At 41.6% G+C, this 12627-nt stretch overlaps 1 protein-coding gene across 1 annotated transcript in view; it reads right to left on the bottom strand.

The window, feature by feature from the left end:
- LOC140476919 (protein APCDD1-like) overlaps nt 1-9096 on the bottom strand; it is a 32043-nt gene extending 22947 nt beyond the window's left edge. The window contains exon 1 of the mRNA XM_072569845.1: nt 8177-9096. Coding sequence (XP_072425946.1) covers nt 8177-8246 — 70 coding nt within the window. The 5' untranslated portion in view covers nt 8247-9096. The remainder of the gene's footprint in view (nt 1-8176) is intronic.
- Between the last annotated feature and the right edge of the window lie 3531 nt (nt 9097-12627).

The raw sequence follows: 12627 nt of genomic DNA, 5'->3' as shown, positions 1-12627 counted from the left end.
TAAGTAGGCTGTTGTATAAGGTTGCTTTAACTTGTTGTTGAGCCAAGTGACTCTTGCTGTTAAGAGCTGAGTGGTTTATCCTCTTCTATTGTTGATTAGATAAGCCCTTGCACTTAGCACAGCAAGGAGAATTGGTGGCAACTCTCAACCCAACTACAAGCTGCTATTGGTTGGTATTGATAAAAACTTGACATGTCCTTCAGTTGAAATTCAGTGTGAAATGTTGTTTACACAGCCACCTTCCTTGACAAACTTGCAGTTTGCTTCCTCTGAATACCAGTTCTGAGATTAGGTTGATATTTGCTCAGTGAATCCTGTTCTCAATTATCCTCAAACTACAAATTATATGAAAATCCATGAAACATCCTTTCCTGAAGGTTCAAATGCCGAACCACTTTGTTGTCTATTTAACCCTTTCTTTTGAGCTGTAAGGAGATCTGAGCTGTTTAGGGCTGATTCCCCTGATTTAAACTATTTTAACTTTCAGGGGAAAATGTTGAAAAAAGTAAGTGCAGAGATTTGTTGTGCCAAGTCATCCATTCACATTACATCCTTTTATGGGAATAGATTACATATTAATGATACAGGACTGTGACAGTGCAATCTCTGACATTGTCTTTAGTTTCTGTGAGAGGTGACAGCTATTATATCTTTGCATGGTGAGTCAATACTAGTTCACGTCACTATGCTTATGGATATTGTTTGTCGCACCCAGTTCCTTCAAAGCATCAGGAGGCTACTGAAGAATGGGAAGTTAGTATCTTCAAAGACTACTTAATAGCTACCTTTAACAGCAGATGGCAGAATCTGCATTTGGCGTCTACTGGCACTCAGAAGCTACATGAGATGACAGGTCTGATTTGGCCCCATTAATTATACTTCACTCTTGTAACACATTCCTATTGTAGTCAGAACAAGCTTAGAATTGCTTTGGAGCAGGTGATGGTCTCTCAGATTAATCCTTATTAAACAAAAAGTGTTGCTATCAGTTTTTAATTAAATTGGGTTAACACACAGCAGGAATACAGTATTGTGCAATTAAATAATTTATCTCTGCTCTCATCTTCTTTTCCAACACAAGGTGGAATAATCCTGATTTTGCTGCATTTCAAATCTTGTGTTACAATGCCTCTTCTGTTCAAGTTACTTGATTGTATGAGCCAACACTGATGCGGTGGCATTGTTTCAAAGGAGCCAAGAAAAAGCAGAAGGTTGAAAAGAAACGTAATTAATATTAATCCTCCATAATGCAATATGCCAGCATACTGTGAGACTGAAGCAATACTGATAATATGATAAACATTGAACTCTGATCCTTGATGTTGTTATATCCTACCCATATTTAATTTACCACCAGAAGGACTACCCTCCCAATGACTTGTTAATGGTTATGAAACTGCGCAATGAGGATCTCTCTTAAAACCTCTTCAAAACTGCAGTCGCCCCTACCCAACCAAAAGCTTGTCAGCTGAGATTTCCTCTACTCTGAATTACAACATAGTTGGAATTGAAGGTGAGAGAACAGGAGTGAGGACTTCACCGCTTCCGCATTACTCTCGGAGAAGAACGTTTGAAAGAAGCAGATGGTGGTGATGGCGCTGGGGTGGAGGTCAGTGCTGGCAACAGCAAAGCTGAATGGTTCACTCACACACAAGGCAGGGGATTTCTTTCTAACCCTTTTCCACTCCTACTCCTTCATATCCCATATTTTAAACCATTCCTGCATTGTATTTGCTCAGTTCCATATGGCATACCATTGAATGTGTTGTTGTCTCTTTAATGTCACCACGCCTTTTTTGCAGTGTGGAGTCTAGTCTAGTCAGAGCACACTTACAGAGTTATTTTTAAGGTCATGTGCAGGGTTGGCATTGTTTTTTAGATTTTGCATCTAATGATAAAATCTAGGATATCACCAATATTTTTGCAGACTTGAACTTTTAAAAATTAATTCAAGGGTATTTGGGTATCACTGGGTAGGTCAGCATTTACTATTTCCCCTAATTGTCCTGAAGGTGGTAGTGAGCCACTTTCTTGGAGCCATTGCAGTCTTTGAGTGTAAGAACACCCACACTGCAGGTAGGGAGGATGTTCCAGGATGTTGAGTTAACAACAGGGATGGAACAGTGCTATATTTTCAAATCAGGATGGTGTGTGGCTTGGAGGGGAACTTACAGGTGGGATGTTTTCCATGCCTCTGCTGCACTTGTCTCTCTTGATGGAAGTGGTTGAGAGTTTGGAAGGTGCTGACTAAGGAATCTTGCTGTAGTGCATCATGTAAACTGCACCCACTGTTGCCACTGTGAATCAGTGGTGTAGGGAAAGAATGTTAAAAGACATGGATGGGGTGTCAATCAATTGGGCTGCTTTGTCTTGGATGGTCTTAAGCTTCTTGAGTGTTGTTAGAGCTTGCATTCATCTAGGGATGTGGGAAATATTCCACTCCTGATCTATGTCTTGTACAGGCATTGAAGGGGTCAGAAGGACAGATACTCATCACAGAGTTCATAGTCTCTAGCTGCTGTTGTTATATATATATCTCATGATATAGCTAATCTAGTTCAATTTCTGTTCAAGCTAACCCCCAGGATGTTCATAGTAGGGGTTTCAGTGATGGTAACACCATTGATTTCAAGGGCTGATTGTTATAATCCCTCTTAGAGTCATAGAGATGTACAGCATAGAAACAGATTCTTCAGTCCAACCTGTCCATGCCAACCAGATATCCTAAATTAATCTATTTCCATTTGTCAGTATTTGGCTCACATCCTTCTAAACCTTTCTTATTCATATATTTATTCAGATGTTGTAATTGTATCAGCCTCCACTACTTCCTTTAGCAGCTTATTCCATACATCCTCTGTGTGAAAAAGTTGCCACTTAGGTCCCTTTTAAATCTTTTATCTTTCACCTTAAATCTATGCCCTCTAGTTCTGGACTCCCCCATCCCAGGGAAAAGACCTTGGCTATTCATCCTATCCATTCCCCTCATGATTTTATGAACCCCTGTAAGGTCACTCCTCGGCCTCCAATGCTCCAGGAAAAATAACCCCAGCCTCTCCCTATAGCTTCAACCCTGGCAACATCCTTGTAAATCTTTTCAGAATCCTTTCAAGTTTCACAACATCTTTCCTGTAGCAGGGAGACCAGAATTGAATGTAGTATTCCAAAAGTGGCTGAACTAATGTCCTGTACAGCTGCAACATGACCTCCCAACTCTTATACTCAATGCACTGACCAACAAAGGCAAGCATACCAAACACCTTTGTTTGAGATTGTCATTGTTTTGTGCAAAGCACGCTTTTCATGCCTTACAAATCTCTCTCTCAAAATCCTTGTTTTCCTGAGTAATAGCAAGCCTACTTCCATCAAGATTATAAATATTGTTATTTTGTTTAATCAAATGAAATATCTTCCATTGATATTTAGCTCCATCTGTCTTTTTAGTTCATTACCCTCTTCTTATCAATAATTCTCTGCAGTTTCTTTTAACGTTCTGCAGGCATTATTTGTAAGTGTGATCTCCGCACTCTTTGGGCTTACAGTGAAATCACTGTTCTATGCTGTAAATAGCAGCTGCCTAAAACTAAACATTGCGGGACATTATACATCAGTTCCAACTGTTTAGAAACTCTCATAATTAGATATGACACTATCTCTACACTGGTAGAACTGCTTGAGGAAGTAGTCCTGAACATATTTTGGGAATTTCATTCTCTTCACTCCATTAACTCCTTTTCTTAAATGACCGGATGGAGTAAGTTTATTCCTTCTTCCCTCCTGTAACAATGGCCTTTTGCAGGATGCAGTGCACCTTAGGCTGCTGTCTTATTGGGTACATAAACCGTTTACCAATGCTACATTTGTGGAAGACCAAGGATTTGGATCGAGGTGGAGTAAGATACTGTGGAAATTTTAGAAACGCCACTTCAGTTTAGCATTGTATGGACTGTAAATTCAGAGCAGCATCAAATTTGGATGCTGGACCCCTGAGTATGTTTGAAAGTTGTCTGAGAAGTGGCAGATGGAGTTTATTTCAGATAAATGTGAGGTGCTGCATTTTGGGAAAGCAAATCTTAGCAGGACTTATGCACTTAATGGTAAGGTCCTCGGGAGTGTTGCTGAACAAAGAGACCTTGGAGTGCAGGTTCATAGCTCCTTTGAAAGTGGAGTCGCAGGTAGATAGGATAGTGAAGAAGGCGTTTGGTATGCTTTCCTTTATTAGTCAGAGTATTGAGTACAGGAGTTGGGAGGTCATGTTGTGGCTGTACAGGACATTGGTTCGGCCACTGTTGGAATATTGTGTGCAATTTGGGTCTCCTTCCTATTGGAAAGATGCTGTGAAACTTGAAAGGGTTCAGAAAAGATTTACAAGAATGTTGCCAGGGTTGGAGGATCTGAGCTACAGGGAGAAGCTGAACAGGCTGGGGCAGTTTTCCCTGGAGCATCGGAGGCTGAGGGGTGACCTTACAGTGGTTTACAAAATTATGAGGGGCATGGATAGGATAAATAGACAAAGTCTTTTCCCTGGGGTTGGGGAGTCCAGAACTAGAGGGCATATGTTTAGGGTGAGAGGGGAAAGATATAAAAGAGACCTAAGGGGCAATGTTTTCAGGCAGAGGGTGGTACGTATATGGAATGAGCTGCCAGAGGATGTGGCGGAGGCTGGTACAATTGCAACATTTAACAGGCATTTGGATGGGTATATGAATAGGAAGGGTTTGGAGGGATATGGGCTGGGTGCTGGCAGGTGGGACTAGATTGGGTTGGTATTTCTGGTCGGCATGGACGAGTTGGACTGAAGGGTCTGTTTCCATGCTGTACATCTGGATGACTCTATAACTGATTAGAGATAAGACACTGTCCCTTCTGTCCTTTTAAATATTCAAAATATCTAACTTATTAGAGACTGTGATATGCAAATATATATTCTGGTTAGTCTTTAATTGTCTTCGAAAGAGTTTCAGTGATGTGAAACAGGCAATGCCTGGCTGACCCTAAACTGAAAGTAGCAATCTCAGATTCATTAAATGCATCATTAAAGATTTTATTTTGAACCACAGAGGATATTTTCAGCCCTCTTGTGTGTTTACTTGCTCTTTGCTGGAACAATCCAGAACTAATTATACTCCTCTCTCCTCAAAGCAAACATCAAATATCGATGTTTTTCCATACAAGATACAATGGTTTCTGTCACATTCCCCATGAAAAAGCATGGATATTCAAAGAAACTATTTAATGACAACATGCCTGCCAACCTCACTCTCCTTAGCAACACTTTTTAAATTAAATTGTAGGCCCTTTATGGTTGACTCCCTAGCTAGTGGATGGTAATATGCTCTGACTGAATCTGATGTGGCTCAGTCATTTCAATTTATTTGAAATAAGCACCATGCCCTCAATAACTCCACCGTCACAGAGTCATAGAGTAATAGAGTTTTTACAGCATGATAAAAGGCCCTTTGGCCCATCATGTCTGAAACAATCATCAAACATCCATCTATTCTAATCCCATTTTCCAGCACTTGGCTCATAGCCATGTACGCTATAGTGTTTTAAGTGTTCATCTAAATAACCCTTAAAGTTCAAAGGCTCTTGTCTCTACCATCCTTTTAAACAGTGAGTTCCAGATACCCACAACCCTCTGGGTAAATAAATATTTTCTCAATTCCTCTTGAAATTTTCTGCTCCCTTCCTTAAAAGTGCTCTCCTGGTTCTTCACTCCTTTACTAAAGAGAAAAGTTTCTGCTTATCTACTCTATTAGTGCCCCTCATAATGATGTACACCTCAATCAGCCAACACTTCCCCTCACACCCTCTTCCACCAACACCACCCCCACCCCCACATCCAGCCTAAGGAAAACAACCCCAGTTTTTCCTTATAACTGAACATCTTGCCGAATCTCCTCTGAAACTTTGGCCCTTAGAAGAATTTTGTTTTTTTGAAAAATAAAAACTAGTTTGTGGTTATCTGCTATATCTCAATGTCTCTGGCTCAGAAAACATTTATGTCAAGCACTTGGAGGAATGATTCTTCATTTTTCTGTGGGAATGTAGATAAATGCAGATTGTGGAAGAAGCATATCAATGTCTGAAACAATCATCAAACATCCATCTATTCTAATCCCATTTTCCAGCACTTGGCTCATAGCCATGTACGCTATAGTGTTTTAAGTGTTCATCTAAATAACCCTTAAAGTTCAAAGGCTCTTGTCTCTACCATCCTTTTAAACAGTGAGTTCCAGATACCCACAACCCTCTGGGTTGTCAGACTGTCAGAGTTACTGGGTGTGACTGGAAATGGAGAGTGGTACTGGAAGAGGATAGAAGGCTGAGGACAAAGATGCTAGCACAGAGAATAGAGATTAACAGAGAGCTAGCCAGCACAGGAAAACATGGAATCGAGGGTGGAATAGCACTCATCAAGCTCAGTCCTCCTGGAAGCTAATAGAGCCTCCTCCATTTATTTGGCCGCTTAAGGGACGCCTATCAAGCTCCTGAAGTGCAGTTACATAGAGCAGCTCCCGGTCTGTGTTCATGATCCTGGCCTCGCCATCGGCCAAGTTGGAGTGAAGGGGGCGAGTAGATTCGTATCCTATATAGTTTAAAAGGCAGTCTTTGGCACAGAGCCAGCATCCTGACACAGTCTCTGAACGAACTGATTCAGCAGAAGCCTAACTGCTAACCCTCATACAAATCCAGGCAGGAAGAACCGTTCCTGCGTTTTGTTTTGCTCTTTCTCAGCATGGACTGACATGTTCACCACAAGGTAACCCTCTGCAGGCTCAAGTTTGCAAACACAAAGCTGAGCATTTCACAGTCTAACGGAGTCCCAGGGAAATCCCCTGACATTGTCACAGACCGGGAAGGGGCTGGTGATAATAATTACCCAGCCCTTTACTCTGGCCGAGATGGTTGAAGAGCTCTGAGAGAACATCTTCACATCTTCAGACTTTCTGCTGTGGGTCGGCCCTGATTTAATTACTGGATTCAGCCAAAGAAGAAAGATCGCTCGATAATTTCAAACAGATGGAGATTTTCTTTTGAAAAAAAAAGTCCCGATCCGTCAGCGATTCGCAGACTGATTCCATTCTGGGTGAATTCTCTCCCTCTGAGGAGAACAGGACTGCCTTCGCTGATCTGAATGTTGCTCAGCTGTTTCTCCACCAGCAACTTCTGACAACTTACCTATTACCTCCAGTTCTCCAACTCCGCCAGTTTGTTCTACTTTACAGAACCTGTCTTGTTACACACATTCAGGGCCATACTACCACAGAGAATACGAAACTGTCCAAGCAGCTCAATAAATTCATTCCATAACCCGATATAAAAAAGCTATTTTGGATAATAACGTTCCATCTGCTTTTAAGAATTCTCCCATATGGCCCAGCTTATCTATTCCCTCTCTAACTGCCAGTACTGGGTGTGTTTCGGAGCTCACACCCCAAGCCCTGGAAGGCTGAATCTGTGGCTCTGAGCAGTCACAAATCCTCCACCTCCCCCAGGGGAGAGCTTTCATCCACCCACCCTCTCCCGATAGAGATGGCGGGTCCCGGGGAGAAAGCGCTCAGATAGCGCGCCTTTACATTCACCCTCCCACACAACTGACAGGTGACAGGTCCCAGTCTGTGTGTCCAAACACTCCGCTACATCCAGTCAAACCTTAAGACGTTCATCACTTTTTAAAGAAACGCAGCGTGTTTCCACGCTGAATGTCTCTAGGTACCGTCGCAACTCCCACGGACACGCATGGCCACAGGACATACACACACACACATGACTACAGGACACGTACAGCTACAGGACAAACACACACGTGCACACAGGACATACATATACACAGGACATACACACATGCACATAGGACACACGTACACAGGACATACAAATATATGTACACAGGACATATGCACGAATGTACAGAGGGCATATACACGTACGCATGTACACATGACATACAAACATGTACATAGGACATAGAAACATATGTACAATAGGACTCGCATACACATGGCCATATGACACACACGCGGACACGGAAACATTCAAACGCACATGACAAACATGGACAAAATACATAAACATACATGGACACGGGGCAATACGAACATACGTAGACACACAAACACACGGGCACACACTGACACTGAGAAGTGCAGTCTGGAGCCAGGGGACTTACCCATGATGATGAGTGTGAGTAGCAGGGACCGGGACATCACTCCCAGCCGCTGTTTCCACATTCCGTCCATATCCTCCTGGAGCCCCCTCCCCGATCCGCCTTCACTCCCGAAATCACTTCCAAAATCAAGCGGCCACTCCGAGCTGTCCTTCAGACCCGGCGTGTGTGTGTGTGTGGGAGGGGGATTAGAGACACAGATATGTCCCTTTCTGTTCCTCACTCACAGCCCGGACACACTCTGCCTGCCGGTAAACCAGCCGCTGAATTCCAACAGCTAATCTGTGCACAAGTGTTTCTTTCAGTTTTTTTTCCCTTTGATTTTCCAAGAACACAAACAGAAGCTGAGGCACAGTGTGGAAGTGCCTCCGATACGGAGGAGCGCACCAACAGGATCGGCGCCTGGACCTTTCAGTGTTCTGCTACACACTGGGAGAGAGAGAGAGAGTGAGTCTGTGTGTGTGTGTGTGTGTGTGTGGAGAGGCCTCTCCGTTCCCAAGCCCATCAACACTGGCTGTGGGTCAGGAGGTGGAGACTCTGCCTCTTAGGCGCTACATCAAAGGATAAGTTTATGACGATCGTTTCTTGTGGTAGACACACACACACACACAGACACACACAGTAAAGGGCTTGTTGTTTTTCCACCAGGTCACTTACCACGTCTTTCCTACACAGCTCCGATTCCTGACTCGGAAATTAAATCCCAATTCTCCTTTCGAATCACCCTTTCTAATCTCTGATCGATTTGCTTAAGTTCTCAAAGCGCTTTCTCCAGCATGGTTAGGTCAGGTCACAGAATGGGGATAGTACAGGCCATTCGGCTCTCTGCTAACCTCATTTTCTTCTTTTAGAAACCTTGCTACATTACAGCCATTACCCTAACACATCCCATGTCAAAAAAGTCATGTTATATGTCACAATTATTTTAAAAGGTTACAGCGTAAATTCAGTTCAATCCATTCTGCAAACTCCCATTACAATTCCTGTCACCAATATAGATATCAAAGACTAGAGGGCAGCAGTGAGTTAGGATAAGAGACAAGGAGCCAATTCCAATCCAGATCCAAGACACGTTCCTGCTACTCGCATGTTGGTGCACACCCATAACTGTATTCACTATTGTGGAAGTGACAATGCATTACTGTGTAACATGTCCTCATCTGACTCCACAAAACTGGTAAATGAGATTTCTAGGAAGCAGTCTAACATTGCTTTAATTTATAAGCCATCCAAGTGAAGGTAAATCTTGAGTTTTAAAATAGCATTGAAATGGACCTGGTCCATTGTAAAGTTCATTTCCTGGTGCACACAAATAACCTCACAAGCCCACTGGATAAAGAACTCAATGTTCAGAATCCTGTATACAGCAATTTTTCAATTTGTAAATATTTTCCTAGTCAACCTACTCAGAGATATTACCACACACCTCTGGAACAGGGGATGAGGTTTAAACCTGGGCCTCCTGACTCAGAGCTTGGAAGTCTGCCACTGTACCACAAGAGCCCTTACCTTTTAGACATGCACACTATCCACGGAGGAGGGTTTCACTGCCCTGTATTTCATGCCATTATGTCACCTCAAACATGTTTATTACTGGAGCCAAGGCAATAGGATAAAAGATAGCAAAAGCTTCTGTTCATTCATCTCACTGACAACATAAGCTGACACTACTGACTGGGTTTGACTGAGAGTTGTTCACTCAAATTGTCCTGAGGTCTCTCACAGGTGGTTTCTTAAGCCCTGCAGTGTTTTTACCTGTCAGCATTAACTATTGCAGTCAATCTTCATGAAAAAGACATCTGACAGGACCACTGTTGGGAACTCAGCTGAATCGGCCTGACCCACTATCAAATGATCCTGTGCATCCATTCACAGTACAGCTTCAAATATGCTCCCTTCCTCACACAAGTTTAGTTTTACTTCATGCTAAAGCTATGACAATGCAAGAAGTGGTAACATTTTGTGAGCATTGCAAATGCATACAACAATCACATTTTAATACTATCAGATTATCTCTCTGAATGAGATGCTAAGAGAAAAAGATTAACAACTTGCATTTTGCATATAGCATTTTGCACAACTACTGGTAGCCTCAGCCAATAAAATGTTTCTGGGGTGTAGTCATTGTTGCAATGTAAGAAATATTGGTAGCAGCCAATATATGAATGGCAACACCCCACAAACAATATTGAGATAACAACCACTTAATTTGTTTTGTGATATTGACTGAACGATTACTATCAGCCAGGCCATTAGGGATAACTGCCTTTATCTTCTTTGTAATAGTGCGATGGAAGTTTTTACCTCCACCTGAGGGAGGCCTGGCGTTAGGCCCGCAGTACTGCATTGGAGAGTAAGCTTTGATTTCTGTGCTCAATCCCTGGTCCAATGGGATTTGGACCCAGAACCTTGTCATTCAGAATAAAAGTCTTACCAATTTGGTTGAGGGGCCCAATGGCCTATTTACCCTCCTAACTGGGATGTTCTTACCAACTCAGCCATGGCTGAGTTCAAACCAGAATAAAATACCCCTGGTGCTGGTCAAAGAAGAGCAGAGCAATTGACTCTTCAATCAACCTGTTCAGACACATTGTGACACATCTGGGGCAAGTGAGACTTGAATATCCCTCCTGACCCAGAGTGGTCACTACCATTGTGCCACAAGAGCCCTATTGTATCTTGTATTCTGAATAATATTTATCAACATCATTTCAACAGATGACCTGCTGATTATCTCTGCTGTATTATGACCACGTTCTCCCCATTACAAGTGACTACACTCCAAAATCACTCATTGACTAAAAAGTACGTTTAAGATATTCTGAGGTCATGAACAGTTCTATATCATTGATTTTGTTTTGTTTCTTCAACTAATCTTTTTTTTTATAGACATGGACCTGTGTCTGCACATAATTTAGTCAACCTCCAAGGGCGGACTGGTAGAAATCTCAGGGAAGATGGAAACAAAACCACTTCTGTAATACCCACATCAGCAGTATTAACCTGGCTCAGCATTACTCAAAGACAATTCTAGGTATACCTGATTATCTTTAGCTAACTATCTTCTGCTCTTGCCATTGTTTCTTCAAAAAAACACCTGCCTCTGTTCTTCATCACTATTCTTAGTACATAGGATCACAGGATGTTGTTTTTCTTTGAAAATCTCCAACAGTCATACTAGGGATTATCTCACAGGTAAGGATAGTTATTATAGAATACAAAAGAGTTTAAACTCTCCCTGTTGTCAACTTTACCAAAAAATAACTAAAATATTGTATTGACTGGAAGACTCAAACTCCATAACGAGGGGACAGAAGAGTGCTTAGTTTATTAAATTAGATTAGTTACAGTGTGGAAACAGGCCCTTCGGCCCAACAAGTCCACACCGACCTGCAACCCACCCGGACACATTCACCCCTTAACCTAACACTACGGGCAATTTAGCATGGGCAATTCACCTACCCTGCACATTTGTGGATTGTGGGAGGAAACCAGAGCACCCACAGGGAAAATGTGCATAATCCACACAGAGTTGCCTGAGGTGGGAATTGAACCCAGGTCTCTGGCGCTGTGAGGTAGCAGTGCTAACTACTGTGCCACTGTGTGACAATTCTGCCAATTCTTTAATGACAATGGTGATGTTTGAAAGCATTTCACATCAGTTTAATAAATTGACCATTTTGATTATCTTCATTTTCAATCTGCTCATACCTTAAGTGTTGGGATGGTTTCGTTTCAGATGAAAGATCAGTTGCAATTGCATAATGAAGTAAATAAGAGAAAGGATTGCTGCAAAAAGCAGAGATAGCCAAATTATGTTTGAAGGAGCATGCTAGATTAATATTTTGTGAATTTTGATTTTATTTCAAGTTTCTGCAATACACAGTTGTTTTTACCTGAAAATTTGGTCATTCTAACAGAGCTAAGATATTTCTGTAGATCATTTTAGTTCTCATTTTATAAAGAAATGTCTGTCCGTGGTATGGAATATAAAAGCAACACTTACAATAAATATTAACAGAGGGTATTAACCTCATTTTCCTTGAATGTTCTCATTAAAAATGGCGATCAGGTGACATTCTAACATTTTTAAATCACTTTTCAGTTTTTGAGCATCAACATAAGATTATTTAGCCCAGTTAAAAATAATTGTACTGGTTACAACATACAATGTATACATGCATTATCTTAATATGTTTTTGCAATGACAAGGGAAATGCCACATGGATAAATAACCAAACTCTTCTGTGTTATCTTGGTAGTTATATAGTTTGGAATTTTGTATTGTGCCTATTCTGTCACTTTGCACCTTTCTCAATACAAATCACTGTGTTGAAAAAACATATCAACAGATTAAGAAACAAAATTAGAACTAATTCCTAAAATATTTCCTTCATTAAAATGCCAATCAGCAGGTCTGAATGTTTCATTCCATGATTTAGATAGGACAACAA

This window comes from Chiloscyllium punctatum, chromosome 5 (genome assembly GCF_047496795.1).
Source record: "Chiloscyllium punctatum isolate Juve2018m chromosome 5, sChiPun1.3, whole genome shotgun sequence".
Lineage (NCBI taxonomy): Eukaryota > Metazoa > Chordata > Chondrichthyes > Orectolobiformes > Hemiscylliidae > Chiloscyllium > Chiloscyllium punctatum.
This window is presented reverse-complemented; position numbering and strand designations above follow the sequence as displayed.